The 26095-nt window shown below is 42.4% G+C and overlaps 2 protein-coding genes and 1 non-coding gene across 4 annotated transcripts in view; 2 read left to right on the top strand and 1 right to left on the bottom strand.

The window, feature by feature from the left end:
- XAF1 (XIAP associated factor 1) overlaps positions 1–7536 on the top strand; it is a 48247-nt gene extending 40711 nt beyond the window's left edge. For both annotated transcript variants that reach the window (XM_029612375.1, XM_029612374.1), the window contains 4 exons: positions 1548–1618; positions 2131–2499; positions 5746–5820; positions 6129–7536. In XM_029612375.1, coding sequence (XP_029468235.1) covers positions 1548–1618; positions 2131–2499; positions 5746–5787 — 482 coding nt within the window. In that variant the 3' untranslated portion in view covers positions 5788–5820; positions 6129–7536. The remainder of the gene's footprint in view (positions 1–1547; positions 1619–2130; positions 2500–5745; positions 5821–6128) is intronic.
- A 2709-nt stretch (positions 7537–10245) lies between these two features.
- The window catches only part of FBXO39 (F-box protein 39), a 31502-nt gene continuing 15652 nt past the window's right edge, over positions 10246–26095 (top strand). The window contains exons 1-3 of the mRNA XM_029612829.1: positions 10246–10320; positions 18842–20097; positions 20689–20865. Coding sequence (XP_029468689.1) covers positions 19081–20097; positions 20689–20865 — 1194 coding nt within the window. The 5' untranslated portion in view covers positions 10246–10320; positions 18842–19080. The remainder of the gene's footprint in view (positions 10321–18841; positions 20098–20688; positions 20866–26095) is intronic.
- On the bottom strand, positions 23712–23783 carry TRNAP-UGG. The gene has a single exon. It is a non-coding gene; the product is annotated as a tRNA-Pro (tRNA).

Raw genomic sequence — 26095 nt, 5'->3', positions numbered from 1 at the left:
AAACCTTGCTTCCAGGGCTACCCACAGCTGTGGGTTTTTCTTTTCTTGCTGGAGACTTGGATGCACGAGAGTGGACTCTAGGCTGCAGAAAGTGCCAGAGCCTTGCGCTTAAGCAGAGAGCGTATGGGCCGAAAGCGGTGGAGTTTCCAGCAGAAGGTTGTGGACCCGGAGAACAGGCCGATGGGTCGCAGGCATTTAATTAGTTTATTTGCAGCCAGTTGGGAAATGGGACAACGGATAAGATGGAGATGAATAACAACAGAGAGAGTTTTCTGTGATAGGGGTTTTTTAAATTTATTTTTTTTTAAATATATAACAATTTTATTGAAACCATCAAAAACAATACAAAGAAGGGACTTGTAAAACAGCTCCTGAAACATTACACAGGACTAATAAGAGCAGTTCGCAAATGCAGTAGTAAATAGCAATGTAGGCAGCTGCGAAACCCAAACCCAGAAAAGTACTTGGAAGCTGAGCAGTTAATTCGGATCCGGAGACAGTTAACCAGTGTATACAAATAAAAACTCCTAACCTTTGCTGAGATCAGCAGGAGACTGCAAAAAGGAGAATTTCTCCGGCGTAGTTTATTTGATGCGTATTTTTTTTATTGTAAAAAATGTCAGAAGGTGACATTTGCTTTCATGTGAAAATGCAGTAAACTTTCATCCTGAAAGCAGCAGAGCGAACCCCTGCACTGAAGGTTAAAAATTTGTCAGTTGGGCGACTTGCAGACAAAAGCGTACCTGTACTTTTCAGTCCCTGCAAATGAACCCGATCTTCAAACGCAGACTGCTGGTGTGGGGTGCGCTTGAATGTCAGGCGGTTAGCACAGATAGAAGGTATGCGCGTCCTTTAAGTTGTCTCGGATGAGGGCGTAAAGACCGTGCGTTTTTGAAAACGAAATGTGCACGAGTAGTTTTCTTCCTCGAGCAAGCTATACCCTCCTTCCCCCTGCCGCCCCAAGTTGCACTCATTGTGAAAGTGCGTGTATAATGTTAGGCGGCCAGAAATCCACTTAAGAAGGCGCTGGGGTGACCTATAGGGAGCAGCGGTTACGACTCTAAATGGCAGCAGTGCAGTGGCATCGGGCTTCCAGGAAGGCTGGGGTGACCTCCATGTTGTTTTCTTTTTCTGGGGAAGGGGGCAAGGAAAATGTATCACCACTGCTAGGTTTCCTCTGTGTATACATCACTTAAATGAGTTGCCTGGAGATAAGTTCTAAATCATCAATGTTATGGAGAAAGTCTGAGAACAACAGGAATGTTCTCATACTTGAAGCCTAAGCATCCATCCAGCTGTGCCAGTGAGTGTGGCAGTAACTGAACCTAGCAGAGGATATTTTTGCAAGACAAATGGGTCATGGAAGCATGTCGTTAGAAATGTGGGGAAAGGCAATTCAGTGTGTATGAGTTACTGCCTTCCATTACCCGGATTGGTAAATAGAGGACTGACATGACTGGGGGAAACAGATTTGTATGTATATACATCTGAAGTGCCCGTCACATCATGCATCCCCACTGTAGGAAACTGTCTTTCTTCCCCAAAAGGTTCCAGTTCGTCCCTTTGCTGCCCACTGTGCCAAAAGATGATACCAGAGGACAGGTTTCTGCAGCACCAGGTACATGTTAATTGAAACCAGAAGAGGAGGCCTGGTTTTTCTCAGGTTCCTGCTCCTGGAAGGGGGAAGGGCTCACAGCCTCTAGGATAGGTGGGGGTTGAAGAGGAGGCATCTGGAGTCTTGGTCCATAATAGAACCTACCTTATACCAAGGCAGAATGTCTTCCGTGTCCCATGGCCTGAAAGATGCCTGCTGTGCATAACTTGATATTTTGCCCCGTATGTTAAGCTGTTAACACAGAAAGCCAATGAACCTTATCCCCTAACGGTGTGGAGATTCCACCCAAGTTTTGGAAACCCCCTGAGTAGAATTATTACTAATTTGTGACTTCCCCTGAAGCATACACTCCAGTTTTCTTTAGGACGACTGTAAAACTTTATAACAAACCCAGTATAAATAGAACTTTATTTTCCTATGCCATGGAATACAGCACTCATTGTCTCCTTATGCCTGGTGTAAATTTTCTGCAGTGTAACAAATTAACAAAATGGTTTCTTGAATGTCATTCACAGAATGAGTGCAATCCACTGGATAAGTTTCTAATGCATTTCCCCAGCAAACCCAGTAGAAAGCCCGGGCCATTTCCTGCCCCTTCTAGTGCTGCCTTTTCCTTCTTTGAGAGGATAGGAAGACCCGAGGATGGCAGTGCAGAGCAGGAAAAAAGAGAGACGTTTGTGTTTGGCAAGAAAGATCCTTTTTTCTCCTTGGAAGCATCTTCAGAACCCCCAAGAAGTGCTGGTTTACTTGGACGCCTTACTTTGAATGCCCCCTTGAGTCTCCAAGACCTTCAAGCTCCCGAAGACCCAACGGCTTACGACACGTTTGAAACATGCGCAGGATGCAATATCCTTCTTCCCAGCCCAACTCTAAAGCAACATGAGGTAAAAAAGAAACTCGACAGGCTGGAGATAATGAGCATTCTCGCTGTAGACACAACATGGTAATGGTAATTTATTTTTTCTATAGTGACTTTCACATAATATCAAGCCGGTGTATACAGTAAAAAAAAAAAAAAGCATAAAACATCAATCAATAAACTAAAAATCAGCAATTAAAAAGCTACAGTTATTATATAAACCATACAGCATAAAACTAAAGAAAAGTGGAAGAAACCTGTAGTATATCTGGTCCAATATGTCATTCTAGACAAGAGAAGTTGGTATTTTATGGTGCTAAAGAGGCCGTCAAGTAGGGTGACGCTTATAGGTGAATTTTAAAAGCCCGGTGCGCGCATTAATTAGGGGATATGCAAATATGTTGGGCTGGTGCATGCCGAGCGGGTTTTTAAAGCCGCCCAGGTATGCGCATATCTCCCATTGCATGCACAGAAATTGTTTTACAAAGAGGCGGGGCGTAGTCTGGATTTCACATAGAAATTAGCGCGTAAATACTGACTCGCACAAGTGTGTGCCAGGTTCCCCTGCCACGTAACTTTACTTCTGCTGCGGAAGGCATATAAGTCTTTAACACACACAAAATAATAAATCGGTGGGGTTTTAAAGGTCGAGGCTAACAGAGGAGAAGGGAGGCTATTAAACTAGGGAGGTTAGGAAGTCCTAGCCCTTACTTGGGAACAAACTGGGAAAAAACTGGTAATGGCGTCAGCACGTGTGTCTCTTAAAATCCCCCCACTTACGCAGTAGAAGTGGCATTCGCGTGCATAGGCACGCACACACTTAAAATTGCGCGCACGTGTGCGCAGTCAGACTATTTTATAACGTACGCATATATGCGTGTATGTTATAATATAGCCACGTCCTTGGGCACGAGCCAGCAAACCTCACGCCAGTTTAAAAGTTACCGTTCCTGGGTTTATCTTGCTGGTTAGTTGAATGTCAGAATCACCCGAGGCAGGCCTGAATAGATCTGACTCATAACTGGGATTTGAGATTTAATTACTCACCTTTTCAAACCTGAGCTCAAGAAAAGTTACATTCAGGTACTGTAGGTATTTACCTTCCCCAGAGTGCTCACAATTTTAAGTGTGAAACTAAGGCAATGTAGGCTACAAGTAACTTGCCCAAGATTACATAGAGCATCAGTGGGGAAAACACAGGGTTTGAACCCTGGTTTCTTTAAGTCGGAGCCCACTTCTCTGACCAGTAGGCTAGTCCTCCACAATGAACATCACCTTCCCAGAGACAAAGGCCTAAATTGCAAATTGCCCTTGGTAACTTTCACATCCATCTAGTATTACTCACCCTTGTTCCCAATAGACTGAAATAAAAAGCATATCCTATCATTCAGTACACGTTCTGCTTGATTATCACCTTTATGTTTATTTATTTCTGTTTTTTTGTTGTTGTTTAGCATGTGTTAAACAAAACACATGTGCCATTTCATGCTGCAAACAACTAATTTTGTTGTAGTTTCTGTGTTGTTTTCAAATGATGGCACGTCCGCACTTATCAACTGTGTGCATGAGCTATCTGTGGTTAGCGAGCACGTAGTACATGATAGGCCTCTAGCAGCCTCACTCTAAAAAAAAAAAAAAGCTATTGAAAGGGTAGATAGCAACGAAGTGACATCTGTAGGCACAGTGATTGCCGTGACCAGTTCTTTAAATCAAACGACTGTACGTTCACAGTGGTGCCCGCCATTACATGGATGGTGACACTATAGCCTTGGACATTGCCTTCCCAATAATCTAACCCACTATGATGTGCTCCACCGTATAAGCAAGTCTGATCCCTTAAAGAGGGACTGGTGTTTGATGGCCCAACTTTATTATTATTATTATTATTATGTGTTCAAATTTAAATTTTTTGCCCTATGCAAAACTGGCCAGAGATAAATTTTAGGAAAAAGCAAAGTATGTAACAAGGAAAACAGAACTTGACTTTTTGGTCCGCTTTTCATAAATTGAGAAGGGTAAATAAAAGCCTTTGACTCAGTCAGCATAGGGAATTATCTTGTAATAATGTCTCCTGCCCATGGCATGGTAATCTAATTTGAAAATAGAATGCTCTTGTCAGCCAATCTGCAGCCAGATTCAGGAGGCAATATTGTGCTGATAGAGCAATCGAGGAAAACTAAAAGAATCTTGCACGCTTCTGATTTTTTATTTTTAATACTGTTGGTAGCGGATATAATTGTCAAGTAATTCCCCCTGCCTTTGGCCTGGAGCATCAAACAACATATGCAGGCCATTACTGCTAATAATGCCCAGTACTTCAGGCACAGTTGTTTAAATAATACAGTATTGGAGATTAGAGAGGTGCAGACTTCTGTAAAATAGGTTCGCAGACCAATTCAACAAATGCATTAAAGGTCTACAGATTCATTATCATGGTTGGCGAACCTTTTTGAAAGAGGCTAGTTGCAGGCAAGTTCTACTCCAGATCCATGAAAATCCACTTTAGATGTTCTGAAAACATACTTCAGATTTCTGCAGGTCTGATTGGATTTTAGGAGATCGGTGTGAAAACAAATCTGGTGACATTTTCCCGCAGATCTCAGGGGAAAGTTCTAAGATTTGATCAGGCTGAAATCCTTCAAGTTTTCAAATTGCTACTGGGTCACTGGTGTTCAGGATGTAGAGCATGGAAAATTCAGGGCCTTTCACAGTTTCATCAGGTTTCTCATCTAATTGGTCCTGCCTGATGAAGAATTCTTGACATGACAGGCCCATGAGATGATGGGAGGTGGAAGACCCCTGGCAGAAGAATCTGATCAAAAGGAAAATGGTCATGTACTCTGAGTCTGTAGTGGCAAGCTAGTTAATTTTAGTATTGCAGGGCAGGATAGAGGAAAACAAACAGCAGTCTGGTGAAGACATAAAAAAATGGTCAAGATCTAGAAATGGGTAAAACTAAGAGGAAAGCTGGGCATGAAATAGTAACATAGTAGATGATGGTAGAAAAAGGACCAGTTGGCCCATTCACTATACCCAGTTGTACCACACTGGAAGGATATATCCCAGTTATAGAAGCTTGACCATTTGTAGGGTATCACTCCTTAACCAAGTCTGTTTTTTTCTCGTTGGTTGTCTACCATCGTGGGTAGATGAGCACCTAGATCCCATACTTAATCCAATGTAGAGAGAACTGGAGCACCATAATTGCCAACCTTTATATCAAATGGCACTGGTGATGATGGTTATTATATTTTTTTTGTCTTATATACAGAAAAAATGTCTCCATCTAGTTTCTTTGCAAAGCGCCATGTGAATGCTGACCCCCAACTGTTGAGGATAATGAGAGGTAATATTTTCATATCTTAAGTACCAGAGATGTAGAAAGCATTCATTGTCACTGGATTGTTGCTTATGCTGAATTTCTAACAGATGACACAATAAAGTATCCCAGTTCATCCTTAATATACCATAGCTCTGCCAGTTTCAGGTGAATAATATAGGAAAATCTGATTTAGTATAATTGGTACTAAGTGGGTATCACTGGCTACAATGCAGACTTGAAATACTCAAATATTTGATTTTAATTTGTTTGGAAGATCAGAGTTGGCTCTGACTCAATGTGCATTTGACTTAGATTTATTTATTTATTTATAGAGAAAACCATACTCAGATTGGTTTGGATGGTCCGAAAGATCTCAGCTGAGTGAATATGGAGATTTAGACCAAGTCGGCTTTATCCCAAGAGGCTCAGATTTATCCTGTCAGATCTGCTGCTTTTCCCGGCTCTGCTTTTATTATTCCTTATTATTTCATTATTCTTGAAGCTGTAAAAAATGTATACTAATTATTATTAGGAACTTAAGAAATAAATATCTTAATTGTAAAGCATTAAGGGGTCATTTTCCAAAATCGTTTACCGTATTTTAGGGTGTATAAGTCACATTTTCCCCCAATTTTTGTTGGTGCGACTTATACACCGGTGCGATCTATCTGCTGTTTCTCTCTCTCTCTCTCTCTCACAGCTTTTCCTTACCGTTTCCTCCGTGCAGCCTCCTGAACATAACTATGTCAACGGCGCGTTCACCACCTGTGTATTGCCAATGCTCCTCCAGCCGTTGTCTCTCATTCGCATGCATGACAAAGAGGTGCGACTTATACACCAGTGCAACCTATCTGCTAACTTTGTCAGCCACATTTCTAGTTATAGCAGGGTGTGACTTAAATACCTGTGTGCCTTAGACACCGGAAAATATGGTACGCTTTTAAATTGGCCATTACAAAATTGGCTGGGGGTCAGTTTTACACGAACTGAGCAAAGGCGTTCCAGGGGAGAAGAGTTGGGGGCAGAGTCTGCAAGTAAAACGCATTCTTTTTTGGAGTTTAAAAAGTCTGTGCGTAAGGTGTTAGGTTCGCAAGTTGCACCTTCTGAAGAGGAGGTGTAACTTTACGCTGGTCCTTGCCCACATGTACTTGGCCACTCACCTGCAAATTTTCAATATTGTGCGGGCTGCTTGAAAACCACGCTCTTACCATTTTTTTATAGTTATAAAAGCATGCCAACACATGAACCAAAAAATCTATATCTATGTATAGGAAAACAAGCACCCAAATTATCCAATACAAGTCCACTAAGGGGCACCAAAAAGAATACAACATAAAAGGAAACTTAATACCATAAGAAAACTACAGTATAGATAACACCCTAGGAAATATGTCGTTTCTTCTTTTCGCATTTGATGATAAATAGAAAAATTAAATTTTTTTTTTTCACAGGGAAGTCTTATCAAATGCACAATTTCAGAATAAATTACAACATGGTGGTATAGAAATGAGGCTGAGAGGCATTTAACAATGAGTTTACTTATAGGCGTTTCCATCATTTCTCCTTTTCCAAAGAAAAACGCAATCTCATCAATGAGACAGGTCTAGACTGTGATTTATTACTGCCTGAAACAAATCTACAATTTGTATCTTAAATTGGAAAGTAATGTTTTTCATTGTTTTATTCTTTAATGAAAGTATTTAAATGCAAAAAAATAAAAATAAACAAGTAAGAAAAGAATGGCAGGACAATTTGTACGATTGATTGATTTAAAATCATTTATATTTCATCCCAACTGGATAACTAGTTCAAGGCTTTTTTTTTTTTTTCCATTTTGGGCTAGATACGTAATTTTAATGGGAAAACGTTACATCGGTTTCCAGCTTTTATGTAGAGATCTGCATCTCCTGAAAATGTGGTTCAGGAGATAATGATGTCGATATTCAAAAGGTTTGTCTGGCTAACTGTGGGAGTTAGCGGACAAATCTTGATATTTCAATGTACCCCCATCCCTTTTCCCCCAGTGACTGGCTACGTTTTGTCCAGGCAAATCACTGCTCGCACAAAATTAAACCGGATACAAAATTCGGTGCTGGGGGCATTGCTGGTGGCACAGTTTAGCTGGTCAGCACTGTATTTCAAAGCTGGCCGGCCTGAGTTACCCGGGTAACTCTAGTCAGACAACTAGCAGGCCTAAAGTTAAGCTGCATAACTTCATCCTGATACATTCAGCAGCCCTTTGATCTGGGTATGTGCTGCAGGATATCCAAATATCAGTAGGTGTCTTGAACATGGACCTCGGGATGTACACTGAAAGGTAGATTTTCAAATCAATGTGTGTGTGTCCATGTGCGCGCAATTCCTGGGGTTACGCGCGAGGCCAGGCCCTTTAAAAAATGCGTGCAATGCGCGCAGGACCCGGCCATGCGTGTAACCCCTGAATTTTACGCGTGTGGACCTTTTAAAATCTACTTGAAAGCAAATACATAACTGATTTTTTTTTCTAATACTAAAAAATCCAGCTTACAGGATTACTTTCAATACCTGTAGAAGAACTTTTGGTAGCCCAGAAGGCTTGCAGCTTTAAATAACCATTGGCCTAAGAAAAGTTCCATCAGCTGCCTTGATGGGTTTCTCTTCATTTATCTGTGGCTGATTTCTCACATTTCACCATATTCTATCAATTTTTTCAGAAGTAGCTGAATTGCTGTGGTAAGAGGCAGAAAAGTCCTACTGCATAAGAAACTTACACCCACCTTTATGCTCATTATTAACTGAAGATAAAGCAAGGGATTGATGTGTTCAGGACAGCTTTCATGTCGTTCTCAGAGCAAATGGTAGATATTAATCCAAAATAACCAGAAACAGGATTCTCCAATACTTGCCTTGTTGGTACTGGAGAGCAACTGAGCTGATCCTGAGTATCTCCCAGCTATAGGTCATTTACATTTTTGGTGCCTGAAAATCAGTGTATCCATCACTGATAAGTTCTATGCAATTTCACAAATTCTTAAGTTGTTTATTGGAAAGATTGACTACGGTTCAATAAAAGTAAAAAATAACTTTTGTAATTGGTGAGGGTGCTGTTGTTGCAAAATATGATTTTGTATTGGTACATATGCATATAAAAAAAAGATTTGAATTGCACAGTATGTATATAACTGTAGCATTTTCCAAACTTTTTTTTTTTTTTTTTAATCTTCAAGGCTCACTTAGGAGCTGCAACAAAATATGAGAACCCTGCAACACTGATGGACGATGGAAGAGAACTAGAGCTGGAACAAAGCTGGCAGACGAAGTGTTAAGCCAAAGCTGCACTCCAATGTTCAAAAAAAAGTGGAATGTAATTTACAAATAAACTCCTACACAGATTAGTGCAGTGATCCAAAGACTTGGAACTGCTATTCTAGAACCCAAAATGGGCACTCTAGAATTATAATAGGCAATCTGAGGCATGGGGTGGCCCTAGGATTTAGAGAACCGTCAGGCTGAGACCTGGAACGCAAGTCCTGAGACCCAATGCTACCAATCTAGGATCCAAAACAGTGTTTCCAGGATCAAGAATGGAATCGAGTCAGGATCTGGACTTGGAATGACCATTCTGAGGCATGGAAATGCCATTCTAAGATCCAGAGTGAATATTAAGACCCATCACAGGTCTTAGTATAACATTTCGGCTCCTAGAATGACAACTGTAAGTCTCTGAATGCCTTCAGATCTCAAAATTACTATCTGGGGTCTCAGGTACCAAGATCAGATATTCAGAACCATTTCAGGTCCCCGAGAGGGTTTTTCTGGGCGCAAGAAAAGTCTGGGCTGTGGGTGCCAGGGGCCATCATGCTGGCTCATGGAACGATTCCTTTAACCCAAGTATAAGTCCATTACCTGATCTAGAGCTTTTTTCATGGATTTGGACTGATTCAAGTTTCTGCTGTTTGCTCCAGGTTTCATCCAGCTCTGACTCTGTTGCTTTGTCTAACCTACCGCAGTCTTGCATTCAGAGGCATACAGTTGTGCTTAAGGTAGCCTTGATTGTAGTGTAACATGAATACAACCCAACCCATCTGCTTGTGACCCATGATCACGGAGCTTTTCAGTGGCTGTTCTACAATAATTTAAAGCTCGACATCGGTTAAGCCTGTTGCATATTCTGCCAACACGTCTTGGCTTGTAGCTGAAACATAAAATCAGTTCATTTTCTAAATGTGCAAAGAGGTATGCAGTTCTCCACAGCCCTGTCGCTTTTTTTTTCAGGGCATCCGAAATTCTATTTAAAGAGAAAAAAAAAATTAAAGTGGTTATTGCATTAAGTTTGTCTTCATACACATAACTGCAACATGCATGCCCCTTGCTGCCCCCTGCACCCTTTCAGAGGGGCACTCTGTCACCATGATGTCACATGGGCCTGCAGTGACAGCGTGCACTGACAAGGGCAGAGAGGCCTTGCATGCCTGCTGCCTCTGCTAGTCTCCTCTCCACAGAGGACCAGGGAAATTCAGCCACCTGCAGCGGAAAGCAAGCTCGGTAAGCGCCACAGACTCCTGCCTCTGCATCGCATTCCCCTTCTCTTTTCGGGGCTCGATTGCCAAAGCCGTTTGCGCGCACAGTGCCCCATTTTATGCATCTAGGTGGCCACTTTAAAAATCAGTTGGGGGGTGGGCATGTGCATGTAAAAGTATGCACAGAACCCCATTTCGTACGTGTCTTGTTTTTTTTTTTTAACCAGCAATAGGAAGAGGCAATTCTGGGGTTGGAATCAGAGTGGGGCAAGCCTTTAATCCCATGCAAGCTGTTATATTATTATTCTTTCAATGTGCTTGCACTGGCTCGGTTGGCGGGACAGTGTTTTTCATGCAAGATCTGCCATGGGAATTAGTGCTGGCTGTAACTTTGATTATGGCATCATACCAGCAATAGTGACATCACTATTAGATTGCCTTTGACACTTCTAAATACTATACCCATGGTGCTGTCCCTCAAAAAAAGATCAGGGAAGGTGCATGGGGTATTACCCTAGCCTCTAGTAATGGTACATTGCCCCCATCTTGATGTGGTTTTCCAACTCTTCAATGAATGACTCTCTACATAAAATTATATACCACAAGATTGTTTGCCAGAGTTGTAAAGCAAAGCCATTTCTCACCCATTCCAGTGTAGCATTAGCCCATTGGTGCTGGCAACTGGTAATTCCATCATTGATAAATAGGGGAATTAGACTGTTCTGAAAATGGTATCTATGTTTCAAAGAATTAAAATAATTTAGGTTGTGCACGCTTTTCCTGAACATAGTGCCTCTCAATTACTTGAGTCATGTTTTTTTTTACCCTTTTGATGGCCTTTGAATCTTAACTGTCTGACAGGCTGCAAGTACAGCAGTCACTAGAAATCAAAATGAAAATGCAGTCTTATGTAGTTGGGTCTGTCTGGCAGCCTACTCATTTCTCACATTGGCTGCATCTGTGCAGCAGGTTGGTGGTGGCGGGGAGCCGTTTGGAAAAGACAAAGGAACCTACAGTGCCAGATTCGGGTGACAGCTGTATTGGTGTTGGATTATTGTTAGACCTTGTGGTTGGAAAAGGGAGGGGAAAGGGTGCTAGGTGCAAACTGAAAAGATCTTGCATGCCCAACTACTCAGCAGGGTTAAGTACAGTCAAGAAAGATGACAAAAACTGTCTTGGAAGAAGAGTGGTATCCTATAGCCATGACACTATGGCTGACAGCTGGGATATATCCTCAGGACAGTCGCTCAGCAGTGCATGGTTCGGAGGGAGGTATCTTCAAACGATACTAATGAAGCATTAGAGTTAGGGCATCCCGACAGTGAGGTTCCAATAATAAGAAAAGTAGTCCAAGTGCCTATAATTAAATACTCACCTGAGCTAATAGATATTCCTGTCAACTGAAAAGCAGAATGTCAATACAAACAAAAAAAAACACACTTTGAAATGTTTGTATGCTAATGCCAGAAGTCTAAGAAGTAAGATGGGAGAATTAGAATGTATAGCAGTGATTGATGACATAGACTTAATTGGCATCTCAGAGACATGGTGGAAAGAGGATAACCATGGGATAGTGCTATACCAGGGTACAAATTATATCGCAATGACAGAGAGGAGCAATTTGGCAGCAGGGTGGCACTTTATGTCCGGGATGGCATAGAGTAAAGATCCTGCATAAGACTAAATGCACAACTGAATTTTTATGGGTAGAAATCCCTTGTCTGTTGGGGAAGATTATAGTGATAGGAGTATACTACTGTCCACCTGGCCAAGATGGTGAGATGAACAGTGAAATGCTAAGAGAAATTAGGGAAGCTAACCAAATTGGTATTGCAGTAATAATGGGAGATTTCAATTACCGTAAACAAAAAAGGGGAACTGAACTTTAATTCAAAATATTACCTATAGTGACGGTGTCAGCAAGCCAGACGTTGTGATTCAATCCCGAATCCAACCGGACCTCTAATTATTCACCATCACTTGAACAACTATTTTATTATTTTTGTATGAAACTATTTTTTATATGTTTTTTTCTTTTTCTTTAAAAATTAGTCAAAAAGACTTATGTAATTCACTCCATAATTGACGTGAAGGTAAGAAGTAGCTGGCATTCTCTCAAAGTGTTGTATACAAAAACGCCCAACACGGCCGATGTTTCGCTTATTAAAGCTTCCTCAGGGGCATTTAGATGGATATCAACATGGGAGTGTTTTGCCGATTCAAAATGGATTGAGACGTCAGGTCCATTTTGAATCGGCAAAACACTAATTTGACTAATTTTTAAAGAAAAAGAAAAAAACATATAAAAAATAGTTTCATACAAAAATAATAAAATAGTTGTTCAAGTGATGGTGAATGATTAGAGGTCCGGTTGGATTCGGGATTGAATCACAACGTCTGGCTTGCTGACACCGTCACTATAGGTAATATTTTGAATTAAAGTTCAGTTCCCCTTTTTTGTTTACAGTTCTCCTATGGGGTTACTGTGTTGACTCTCCTTGATATATTTTTGAGATTTCAATTACCCCAATATTGACTGGGTAAGTGAAACATCAGGACATGCTAGAGAGATAAAGTTTCTGGATGGAATAAATGACAGTTTTCTAGAGTAATTGATTCAGGAACCGACGAGAGAGGGAGCAATTTTAGATCTAATTCTCAGTGGAGCACAGGATTTGGTGAGAGAGGTAACGGTGGTGGGGCTGCTTGGCAATAGTGATCATAATATGATCAAATTTGAATTAATGAGTGGAAGGTGGACAGCAAGTAAATCCACGGTTCTATCACTAAACTTTCAAAAGGGAAACTTTAATAAAATGAGAATAATAGTTCGAAAAAACTGAAAGGAGCAGCTACAAAGGTAAAAGTGTGCACGAGGCATGGACATTGTTAAAAAATACCATCCTGGAAGCACAGTCCAGATGTATTCCACTTATTAAGAAAGGTGGAAGGAAGGTCAAACGATTGTTGGCATGGCTAAAAAGTGAAGTGAAAGAGGCTATTTTAGCCAAAAGATCTTCATACAAAAATTGGAAGAAGGATCCATCAGAAGAAAATAGGATAAAGCATAAGCATTGGCAAGTTAAATGTAAAACATTGATGGGATCCACCCAAGATGGCTGAGCTGATGGCATGAATTCGGCTCCGTTTTGCTTCTACCTTTGAACTTTATTTCCTGTTGCGATGCTGCATTCAGTTCGCAAATGGCGGGCAAAGGAAAGAGCCTACCCCGTGGTTCCTCCGTATCCCCCACCTTCGGGGCCGATGGATTCACATGTTCTGCGGATGGCAAAATCGAGTGAATCGTCCTTGGAGATGGAGGCAGCAATGGCTTCAGCTGTCCACTCTCCGGACTCTTTAACATCTCTCTCCCCGATAGACAGAGATCCTCTGGCAAACCCAGCTGCTATCAGAGACCGCAAAGACCTGGTGGCCGGGGTTTCTGTTGCCTTGGAGCAATCCCTTGCTGAAGCAAGGTCAGGAAACGCCGGAACCTCTGAGGGTGGTGCCATTGGTGGCCCTGTTGAGGGTTTGGCCAGTCTTCCTACTGGAGAGTTTGAGATGCAGGAGGAACTTTCTCAAGTTAACCAACATATTCCTTTGAGAGAGATCGAAGTTCCAATTCTGGTAAGACCTCAAAATATTACCTTAGAAAATATTTGGGATGCTATAACCAATCTAGGAAGTTCTATTTCTCAACAATTGAACCCTATTATTCAAAGAATTAATCTGGTAGGGAATAAAATTTTCAAACTGGAACAGTTTAAAAATAAAATTCAGGAAGATGTGGTAAAAGTACATCAAGATTCTCAAATGTTGCTAACGTTCAAAAATATTGGATTAAGGAAAATTCTTCATTACAGTTTAAGATTGAAAATTTAGAGAATGTAACTCAAAGTAGAAATCTGCATTTCATAAACTTTCCTAAACTCCCTCAGGTGGGAGCTAAAGATATGTTCAAGAAATATTTTGTTGAACACTTTAAAATTCCTGATGAAGCTGTTCCTCCTACCTCTAAGATTTTCTACTTGCCTCCATATAGAAGGCAAGAACAGGGCAAACAAGGTTTGGACAATCTCCTAATTTGGACATTTCTACTCTACTAGAATCATCAGCTACAGTTCTAGCTCAACCTGCCACCATGGTAGTCATCTTTGTTTTTGAAACAGATCGAGAATGGGTCCTTCATCTTTTCTTTAAGCATCAATTACAACCATTTCTTCAAATGAAAGTCAGAGTCTATCCCGATGTTTCCCATCAGACCCAGAAGAAAAGACGTCAGTTTCTCTTGATGCATTTGAGAGTTTTGCAAATAGGAGGAATATTTACCTTAAAATTTCCATGCAAATGCATAGTTAGATATAAGGATTTAAGTCATATATTTTTTGTTCCCTCTCAACTTTCCATATTTTTATGTAATAAACCATTGCCTCAGTCTGTTGGTGCTGAGATTGATCATCCTGACTCTCCAATAGTAGGTTGATATCTATCTTTAATTTAGAACCCGCAGTTGCTTAGTCTAACAATATTTCCTTTTTCTTGTTACTAGTATGATATTATTTCCTACATTGTCATCTGGTGGATCCTGTATTGTGGACTTAATGGAGCTGGTTATAACTACTAAATGGCTATGTTATATATTGTTTCTTAATTATTTGCACTATGCTCTTTTGCTTCTCAAGATTGTATGTCTTGTAAACTTTTTTGAAAATCAATAAAGAGAATTAAAAAAAAAAAAGTAAGACATTGATAAGACAGGCTAAGAGAGAATTTGAAAAAATGTTGGCCGTAGAGGCAAAAACTCATATCTGAAGCAGAAAGCCTGCAAGGGAGTCGGTTGGACCATTAGATGATAGAGAGGTTAAAGGGGCACTTAGGGAAGATAAGACCATTGTAGAAAGACTAAACAAATTCTTTGTTTCGGTGTTTACTGGAGAGGTTGTTGGGGAAATACCTGCTCCAGAGACGGTTTTCAAGGGTGATGATTCAGATGAACTGAACCAAATCACAGTGAACTTGGAAGATGTGGTAGGCCAGATTGACAAACTGAAGAGTAGTAAATCACCTGGACTGGATGGTATACACCCCAGTGTTCTGAAAGAACTAAAAAATGAAATTTCAGACCTATTTCAGTTAATTTGTAACCTATCATTAAAATCATCCATTGTACCTGAAGATTGAAGATGGTCAATGTAACCCCAATATTTAAAAAGGGCTCCAGGGGTGATCTAAGAAACTGTAGAGTGGTGAGCTTGATTTCAGTGCTGGGAAAAATCGTGGAAACTGTTATAAAGAATAAAATCACAAAACATATTGATAGACATGGTTTAATGGGACACAGCCAGCATGAATTTACCCAAGGGAAGTCATGCCTCACAAATCTACATTTTCTTTAAGGGGTGAATAAACGTGGATAAAGGTGAACCGGTATTTTCAGAAGGTGTTTGACAAAGTCCTGCATGAGAGGCTTCTAAGAAAACTAAAAAGTCATGGGATAGGAGGCAATGTCCTTTTATGGATTGCAAGCTGGTTTAAAGACAGGAAATAGAGAGTAAGATTAAATGGTCTGTTTTCCCGGTGAAGAAAGGTAAACAGTGGAGTGCCTCATGGATCTGTATTTATAAATGATCTGGAATGGGGTATGATGAGTAAGGTGATCAAATTTGCAGATGACACAAAATTATGCAGTGTAGTTAAATCTCAAGTGGATTGTGATAAATTGCAGGAGGACCTTGCAAAACTGGAAGATTGGGCATCCAAATGGAAGATGAAATTTAATGTGGACAAGTGCAAAGTGATGCAAATAGAGAAAAATTACCCTTGCTGTAGTTACACAATTAGGGGTAGATTTTAAAAGGGTGCATGCGGGTGTACATGTGCGCACACTACCCGGCGAACTCACATGTACACCCAATTTTATAACTTGCGCGTGTTGCAAGTTATAAAATCCAAGGTTGGCGCACCCAAGGGGGTGCACAATTATGCATCTTGTGCACGCTGAGCCACGCAGTCTTCCTCCGTTCCCTCCCAGGCCGCTCCTTCAAAGCAGAGAGTGGCCTTGGGTTGCATCAAAAGTATCAAGGCTTATTGGTCAAGGGTAGTAACTGCCATACCAGCAAGTTACCCTCATGTACACTTTCTTTGTTTGCTTTAGGACTTGACCGTAGAAGCAGTTCTGTGCTTTTCCCCTTATGTCTGCATATCAGTATCCCAGACCATGGAAGTCACGGCCCTCATCGTCTGAATCCAATTCCTCTTTTCCCCCCTGTCGTCTAAGCAGGGAGCAATGTTGCAGTTGCATTAAAGCCTCAAATCATATCGGTTAAGGGTGGTAATCTTCATGCCTTCTGCTAAAGGTAGTAACCGCTGTACCAGGAAGATACCACCCCTGCTCGCTTATCTCATTTCTGTCCTTTAGCTGGTCAATGTAAGCATCTCATAGCTTAAAAGCTGGCTAGGACTCAGCCTAGTGGCTCAGCAGCAATGCTGTCATACTGCCATGCAAAAGAACCAAGTTTGATTCCCAGACTCGGCTTCTGCTTCCTGGGCCAGCCAGGGCTGGGGATACAGCCAAGACAGAATTCACAGGCCTGGATGGGGAAGGGATTCTCGGCCGTCGCACACTAGTGACTCCACAGGTCAGACTTGGGCTGCCTGCATACCAGAGGAAGCCATGCTCTGTGGCCCCCTCGGCAAGGACAATCACTGCAATAGCTGGGCTAGGTGGAAGAGATGAGGGGGAAGAGAGAAGATGTTACAAAATAGAGGAAAAACTACCCTGGGAGTTACAATTGAGCTGGAAGTCCAGAGGACCAGGTGGAAACTGCTGGTAACAGAAAAATAAAAGTCTGATTTAGAAAAGAAAAGGGAGGGTTTTTAGAATTAACTCCATGTTATTAAGAGTTTAGGTCTTGGATCCCATTAGTACATTCCACGTTTCTTCTGAGCTGATTCCTATTTTTCCCAGGCTTAGTAAGTGCCAGTCACTCTAATGAATGTGCATTCCGCTCGGCGATTTTAGGAAGGTGCAGCGATCAGTGTTGATAGTCAGCGGGCCGGTACTCAGTGACACTGAAGCTGGATAAGGCTGGCGGTGCATATATCCGCCTAAGGTTACCCAGATAACTAGTTCAGTGATTTCCCCTGACCAGACTGAATGTTGGTGCTATCTGGATAACCTTTAGCTATGCTCCCTGCCCTGCCTTGCCTCTCATCTGGGTAAGTTTTACTTGGAAAATGCCTTACCCAATGTCATGGGGTATGAGCCCTTCTGGCTGTGATGCCTCACAGGCCCATGCCGACGGTTGGAGGACTCACTTGGGCTGAGACAAGGACGAGCTTCACCTATGCCAACTTCATCCTTCTGCTCCCTGGGCCTCTCCCCCCCTAAGATTTTTTTTTTTGGGGGGGGGGGGAGGCCAGCAGGCAAGGGGCCCAGGGAGCAGAAGAACGAAGTCAGGAGATGGACCAAGGTCAGGGCAGGCAGCAGGCAACAGAATCAAGATCCAGCCAAAGGTCGGGGCAGGTGGAGATCAAGCGGCATCAGGTTCCAGGCAATAGTCGGAGCACGAGAAATCAGTCTGAGGGAAGGCAAGATGGGAATAGACTGAGAAAGACAGGCCAAGCAGGAATGAGGTGAGGCAGGGCAGGTTGGATAAGGCAAGACAGGTAAACGGCAAGGTCAGTTGGAAAAAGAAAACAATGCACATTGCAGGCAAAGCAGGATGGCCTGCTGCTGAGGCACTGGCAGGAAGCATGGAGGGGTTTTAAATATCTCGCTGTGCCACTTATGGCCAGCAGCGTTGGGGGGGCTCAGTGTTGTGGCCACCAGAGATCTTCTGCAGCATCCTTGGGTGAGTGTGGCTGGTTGTGGGGCATCCCACAGCTGGCCCAACATGACTCCCGGGTAAAATGTACGTCCTCAGCAAGGCAAGAAATGTAAAACTTGAAAAGTCAGTTGGAATAATCCTTTTGCATATCAACCTCTTAGCGTATTATTGTGCTTTGTAACCTAATTATAATGTTAGGTTTAGACTTCTATTGGATGGGCTACAGCACAGGGTATTAGATCCCTAGAAATGCCTGGTTTCACTGACTTAATAATTAAGAGTAATAGTGTTTAAGTGTTTTTGCTTTTAAAATGTCATGAAACTCCCTTCCCACGTATATACCTGCAAGTTCTATTTAAAAAAATAAAAATGTTTATTAGAATGGAAATAATCCTAAACAGATAGGACATAGACTGTCATGCAATACACCTGTGTGGGTTAATGGTCCTTGCCAAAACTCCTCCAGACAGGGCAGTAAATTGCTTGTCCATCCAGGGTTATTTCTAAAATAAATAATACTGTCCTAATGAAGCAATCCGACTTCAGCCAATCCCTAACCCATTCTATTTTATATAAAAGATTATATCTTATAATATCCTATGGATACTGATGGATGAAAACAGTAGAATGATATTGCAATGAGCCCATATATATGTAATTAGCCACTGAGTTTCTTCTTGCTACTTATTTGAATGAATGCTTTTTTCCTTCACTTAGGAATACCATTAATGATTGAAGACCTTATCATTTGTTGTATTTTATGAACGCCTACCTTATACAATTGACTTGCTAAATATTTGATCTATATCAAACTCTAAAACTAGCCTTTGCTTGGAAGATGCTATGACCCAGCTAATGACCCTGGACAGTATTTGATTTCTGCAGACAAGAACCATTCTTCTCATGGTTTGCCTGTCGGCTTTCCCTGTGGCTCTTCTGAGGAAAAATCAGTTTTCATGGATAATAACGACCCTCTGTCCGAGCAGAGCTGCTGGGCCAGTCTACCCACTGTTTGTCTGAGTCACATGTTCTCGTACCTTGGTGACCGGGATAGATCCAATGCTGCTCAGGTCAGTAAGAGCTGGAATCTGGCCATGTATTCGGCAGCTCTTTGGCAAACTCGAACAATTACCTTCAGTGGCAGGCCCTCCAGATCCAATGCCTCGGACTTTGAAGCTGCTGTTTGGCACGTCAGAAGGTTTGGAAAGTACTTGGAGCATCTGGAGATAAAGTTTCTGAATCCTTATAACGCTGTCTTGACCAGAAAATTTCAGCTAACCATGCGGGGTCTTCTCTCCCGCCTGGGCAAAAGCAACAATCGCTTAAAATCTCTTACTATTCAGCATCTAGAACTGGAACGTTTAATATGGAGAACTACAATTAGAAATTCCTTTATCAAGAGTTTAAGTTTTTTTCTCAAAAGAGTGAGCAAACACCTCGACTACCTCAACCTGAAAGGAGCAAGGCTGACTCTCGAGCAAGGCTGTGCTGTTCTGAGCTCTCTTAGTTACCTAAAGAATGTGACTTACACCTCCGAACTCAACATTGAGGACTTCTTTAGCCAGCATCTGGCTGTCTACAGCAATCCACTATTTACGCAAACATTGGCCACCTTCCAAAACCTCCATATTCTCACCCTAAATTACAATTGCATTTCTGATGATTTATTGCAAATATTGTGTGATAACTGCTCCGATTCACTTGGCACAATAAACATCAAATGTCATATCCATGATCCTCATGGACAAGTGGTCTGGGGGATGTCCTGGTCAAACCTGGCTAGGCATGCCAACAATCTGAAGGTGAACTTCTTCTTTGAGAGAGTCATGAAATTTGATCATCTGTCAAGGATACTGCTGCCTGAGATTCCGGTGAGAAATATTAGTCTACGAAGTTGCTATTTCAGTGACCCTGACTGGTCAATGAGACCGACTCTGACCGATCTGCTGCCGTATTACAGGCACACTCTACAGGTATGGCAAAATATTCTGAAATTTACAGTCTAGGAATTAAAGGAGGGGATACGATGAAATACAAATTGTTTGGGAGGGGAAAAAAAGGAGTTTCTCTCCTATTTCGTGTCTGGGAAAAATGCTTAGCAAATGAGGCATGCCTGCACCAGTTCTGCGTGCCAAAAGACAGATCTGGAGTGTGACTCTTTTGTGCCGCAAACTGTGAACTACAAGGCGGCAATCCCTTGTGGAGTTCTGGTGACATTCTAAACCAAAAGACTAAAGGTCAGCTGGTCTGTTCCAGGTCACAAGACGCATCACATGGCATTACAGCCTTGTTCACAATTCTCCTGTATATTATCTAATTAGTGGATTTGATTCATGGGCATTGAATACATTTTTTTTTTTTTTTTAAATTGTAAGTCAAACCTTACCATGGCTGAATTTTTTTTATTCGCACACTGAACATTCTGCATTTTCCAGGCTCAGGGTTAGATATCATCCTCCTACCAAGTCTTCTGATTAAGACCCTGCTCAGGTTATCCATGTGTGACAGAACATCTTTTCCCCATCTCCTGTATCTCTCTCTCTCTTTTTGTTTTTTAAACGAAGAGACTAACGCTGGAATTCAACAACAGCCATGAGGCTTTGGATGAGGAGCTGCTGTGCCTGCTGCTAAACTGTGAAAGGTTGCGCTATCTTAAAATCTGGGCTTTCCTTGAAGTCAAGTTTGTTGAGAAGATCCTGGAGTATCAGGAAGAAGGGAAATGTTTCTTGCATACGCTAAAGGTAAGAGGCCATGGCTGGGATACCTTCCACTCGTGATTTGTGTTCTTGGGCTCACAGGGTGATCGTGGCTTGCTAGACTCAGAGACTAGGCTTACTCTTTACATTTTGAGGACAATTTTTAAAAGATTCTATGTTGGTAAAAAAAAAAAAAAGTTTCCCGGCATAAAAAACCCTTTTGAAAATGTCTTCCCACTCCCATGAATGCGGCAAAAAGCCCAATCGTTTACACTTTTAGCGGTCTAGACTAGGGGTGGGACCAGGGGCTGGAAACAGGCATACACACAGGAATTTCATTTTTAAATCCCTGCAAGTACTTTACCCTGGGTACTTTGTATCCACAAAGGGGCCAATGCAATACAGTGCGCTTGTTAACCTGCAGTCAGACGCGGGCAGAATAGGCGCTAATCAATCCCCTAATGCAATAAGGGGATTAGCATATATTCAACACGCGTCACATGCAAGTGCATGTGAATGAGGCTATTAGGCATTCACTCCCGATGCAAAAAAAAAAAAAAAGTGCGTCTAGACGCACATTTAACTGTCAACTATTAACGCCTGCCTGGAGCAGGCGTTAATAGCTGAGCGCATCAAAAAAAAAGTACAGAAAAGCAGAAAAAACTGCTTTTCTGTACTGCCTCCTACTTAATATCGTTGTGATATAAAAGAAACAAAAAAAGTAAAAAAAAAAAAAAATAGACGCCGATAAACCCGGTGTCAATATTCGTGACTGCCGTCCGCCAGTAAGGAAAACTGACATCTCCTTGCTAATGCGACCCCCTAATTTAAATATTGCATGGCACCCAAAGGGTGCTGGCTGGGGCGCGTTAAGAGAGCGGGCGCTGACTGTTCAGCGCCCGCTTTCTACGTGACTTTATTGCATCAGCCCCAAAGTATGCAAGTGCACAAGTACCCGCACTCCCTGCAGTCCCTGCCTCCCCCAATTTTCAAAGAGAAACACCACAGAGCTTCCCTTTGAAAATTCACTTGCAGGCCCTACCCCATGGCCTGCAAGCAACCTGCACTGTTTAAAAATGACTCTCATTTATTCATTAAGAAAAAATGGGCAAAATCATCCAAAAACTCAATAAAATAGACAGGTAAATGTGACAGTCTAGAATTCACTTTGAGAACAGAGAAATAATCAATAAATGAAGAGCTTTCATACACATAGCAGCATGGACAAGTCAGCCCTTGCCCTAGCCTGTAAGTATAATCATTAATCCAGGTTATTATTATTATTATTTTTTAATTCTTTATTTTCAACTTTTTGAAAATTTACCAGGAAATACTCCTTACAGAAAATTCAATGTCTTTACAGGAAAAACAAATCTATCAGTTATACATATTTCATCATATATATATTACTGACATTTTAATTATAAGAAAAATACAGTTAGCAATTAGGAGGCAGAAGGAGCAAATTTCGTCAAAGAATCAATATTTATCACCAACTTATGATAAGCACACCTTGGCTACTGCATCTTTTTTCTTTTTCACACCGGGCGTGTTGGTACATCAATGAGGGATCTTCCTGCTAGGAACGTTTTCAGTTGTTCTGGTTCCAAGAAAATATAATTCATATTTAAATACCTGATGCAAGCTTTGCAGGGATATTTCAAAGTGAACCTAGCACCCAATTTCAGAACATCAGGCCGCATCGAAAGGAATTCCTTCCTGCGTGTTTGTGTAGTTTTTAATCACATCTGGAAATATCCAGATAGGACACCCATAAAAAGGAATCTGACGATTTCTGAAGAATAATCGCATAAAATGATTTCGCTCAGAAAGAAATGCGAATAACACCAGCAAAGGTTTCCTCTGATTGACCTCCTGCTCTGAAGACATTTCCAATATGCCAGTTAAATTCAAAGATGAAATTGGTTCTTCCATTTGAGTAGATTGTTGAAGATAAAATGCTTTAAATATCACAGGTAAGGCTGACTCAGGAAATTTCAAATTTTTCTTCAAATAAACTTTAAATAGTTCCAGCGGTGAAATAGACTTAATTACAGGGAAATTAAGTATGCGCAGATTGTGAGCTCTTAAAGCATTTTCAACAGCTTCTAATCTTTTAGATGTTATACAGTCAGAAACAATTAATTTGTCTTGCTTAATTTCCACTGCACAAACTCTTCTTTCCAATTTTTCTGTTTTATTTGTGAAATTTGCAATTAAATTATTATTTTTAACTGTTTGATTCTGAATTTCCACTGTTGCTTTAGATAAAATTTTTATGGAATTTTCAATTACACTCAGCATAGTCCAAATCCCTTCCAAAGATATAACATCAGGTCTTACAGTTGAAGGATTTTCTGAAATCGCTCAAAGCTGTTTTATTCCCTCGTCACCAACAGCTCCCCCCGCTCAACCCAGTACCTTGAGCTGATAACAATCCGGCTGCTTCTTGTTCCAGCGGTGTAGAAGCCCTCAGGGGATCCTCCAATCCACCGAGATGTTCCTCAATCTCCTCTCCTGGGGTCTCAACTCGCCGGTTTCCGATGCCTCCATCTCTGGCCATCATCATGGCCGCTCCAGCTTCCACCGAAGCTGGGCAAGGGATCGCGATATTTCGGGGATGAGTGGGTTTTTGCGGTGATCTGGGGCTCAAGGTTGTATCCAGGATCAAGGGGGATGGCTCTTGCTCCTGAGCCGTTCCTCCAGCAACCAAGCTAAGAACATAAGAAATTGCCATACTGGGTCAGACCAAGGGTCCATCAAGCCCAGCATCCTGTTTCCAACAGTGGCCAATCCAGAAAAGCTTGACTAGTACAGGGTTTGCCACTCCTTCCAGCCAGCAGAGGTTTCTGCTCTCCGCCACCCAGGTTTCCCTGTGAGCAGAAATCAAAGGGCTCATCTGGGAGTTGAACCCAGGAACTCTCGCACCCAAAGCGAGAATCATACCCCTAGACCAATGAACCACTGGATTGAAGATGCAGTTCCCGCGAAGAAACCGGGGATACTAGGCTGTCGGGGATCTGCTATGGGTGAGCTGATATTCTCACCTCTTAGCCGCAGCTACGGGTGAGCTGATATTCCCTCTTAGCCGCAGCTACGGGTGAGCTGATATTCTCACCTCTTAGTCGCCCCTTTCACTTAGTATGCGGCATAGTTTTAATAAAATTGAAAAAGATATTTCAGGAAATTTAACAGCCCTTTCCTCCAGCGTTTCAAATGGGTCTACACCGCGGCGGCCATCTTGCCTCTCACAAGGCCCCAGGTTATTATTTTGTTGATGGTTTTATGAGCTGGTGTTTTAAAACCATTGTACACCATGCTGTTGCCTTTCTTGGAGGGCAGTATAGAAATCTGAATGTAAATAAATAAACAAAAATACATTTAAAAAAGAGAAATGAAGGAAATTAATTTGCCCCTGCTCTCCTGTGATAATTACTTATAGTCCCTCCCTCAGTCGAGTTTTCCTGAGGTGATATCTGCGGATCCCTCCCTCAGTACAATGCCTTGGTCCAGTAGGTGGTTTTCTGGTGTGGACTTAGCTTTAGAGAGGAAAACAGTTGAGAGGCTAGCGGGTGCAGGAAGCATAGTGTGGCAATGAAGGCCTTTGTCTTCTCCCCCCGCAGCCGGAGACTGACTCTGTACTCTGTTGGGTCGGGCTGAGCTCAGATAAAGAGTAAAACAAAAAAGGAGAGTTAATTTTAGGGATTCCATTCCTCATCTGGTCTCTGAGCTTGGTGCGCTGATCCAATATCCGTTGCCATCTCCAGGGGAGCTTGGGGAATCGTGGCAGCTTGGCAGGTTGAGCAGCCTTTGTGACTAGGCCCCGCTCTCGGGTTTTGCTTAGACACCATGTGCACTTTTCGTGCACTTTTCTATGCACAAGTCTGTTGTGAAATAGTGTCTGACTTGCACGCCTAGCTGGGCACCTTGCATGCCCTTGCACGCCTAGCTGGGCACCTTGGACCACATATTGGGCGTCTACATTTTGGGCATCCGCAGTGGGTGCTTATTGGACAGAGCTTGTTTTGGGTGCCCTGTCCAGGCTTGCGTGTGCGGGTGCGCAGCTAGATGCACAATTGTCAGATGTTTTTGGCAGCGTGCTGCTAGTGGGTGTTTATCCATGGCACCAGTAGCAAAGAAGCTTAAGCGCCTTACCCTTTGTGCTGCTTGCCACATTTGGGCATCTCAGCCTGGCATCCCCTCTAACTTGTGTCAGCGCTGCTTGGAGGCTCAGGGAGAGTTGTCTCTGAATGATTTTGCTGATATGGCCCTTTCCAGCACGATGCGGAAATGGAAACAGAGGGGGACCTGTCAGAGGTTTCGCCTGGTTTCGGGGGCCCCTAACTGGTTTTCGTCAGCAGGGGAAGGTAGCTCAGTGGGCGCAGGACTGATGCCTCCTGGTTTTGGTATGGATCCTTCTGCCTTTGCTTGGGTGGAATTTTTTCAAGGGCTGAGGTCCTTTCTTCGGGCGCAGTCTGTGGCCCCGGCCAAACCTAAAAGTCCAGGCTCACAGACTGCGGATCCCCACACATCTGGTGCCACGAGTAAGCGTCGGAGTACGTCTCGACCTGCTGCGGGTCACGCTGAGAGGGGCCCAGATGGCACGGATGATGAAGGCGAGCCTTGCTCCCGGGAGGATGGGGAAATTCCTCTGGGGTTTGGAGCCGTACAGAGCAATGTCGGGTTTCTTTCACAGAAAGGAGTTGCCGGCTCTGATCTCCCAGACACTGAAGATGCTGGGCGGGTTCCTGGTGCTGATTCCGTGTCTGAGCCAAAGAAAAATCCCATTTTAATTTCTTTGCGTAAAGCATCATGTTTCTTCCCCGTTCTGGATGCTATTCAGGAATTGATTGATCTTGGATGGCGTGCCCTGGAAGCTAATTTTAAAGAGGGACGAGCCTTGGAAGCGCTGTACCCCTTGGATCTAGCGGTGAGAAAGCAGTTGCTTTTTCCACAAGGGGATGCGCTGGTGTGTGCCGTCACCAGGCAGACAACGGTCCCTGTAGAAGGGGGAACGGCACTGAAGGATGCGCAGGATAGGAGAGCTGAGGCTATCCTTCAGAGCCTTAGCCAGGCTATTTGGCACCTATGGCCAAGTAAAAAAAGGGCGCCTTCAACCTGAACATAACACAAGAGCCAGGACACTCTGTTTAAGGAGCTTTCATTTTAATTTTGATCCAGCAGTTTCCTCCTGCCCCTATGGGCTTCCAGCTCAGTTGGAACCATTACAGGGATCCTGGCGCCATAAGCCTACATTCAAAACCTGAACTGGAAA

Source organism: Rhinatrema bivittatum, chromosome 8 (assembly GCF_901001135.1).
Source record: "Rhinatrema bivittatum chromosome 8, aRhiBiv1.1, whole genome shotgun sequence".
NCBI lineage: Eukaryota > Metazoa > Chordata > Amphibia > Gymnophiona > Rhinatrematidae > Rhinatrema > Rhinatrema bivittatum.
The sequence above is the reverse complement of the archived record's forward strand: the minus strand, read 5'-3'. Positions and strand labels throughout refer to the sequence as shown.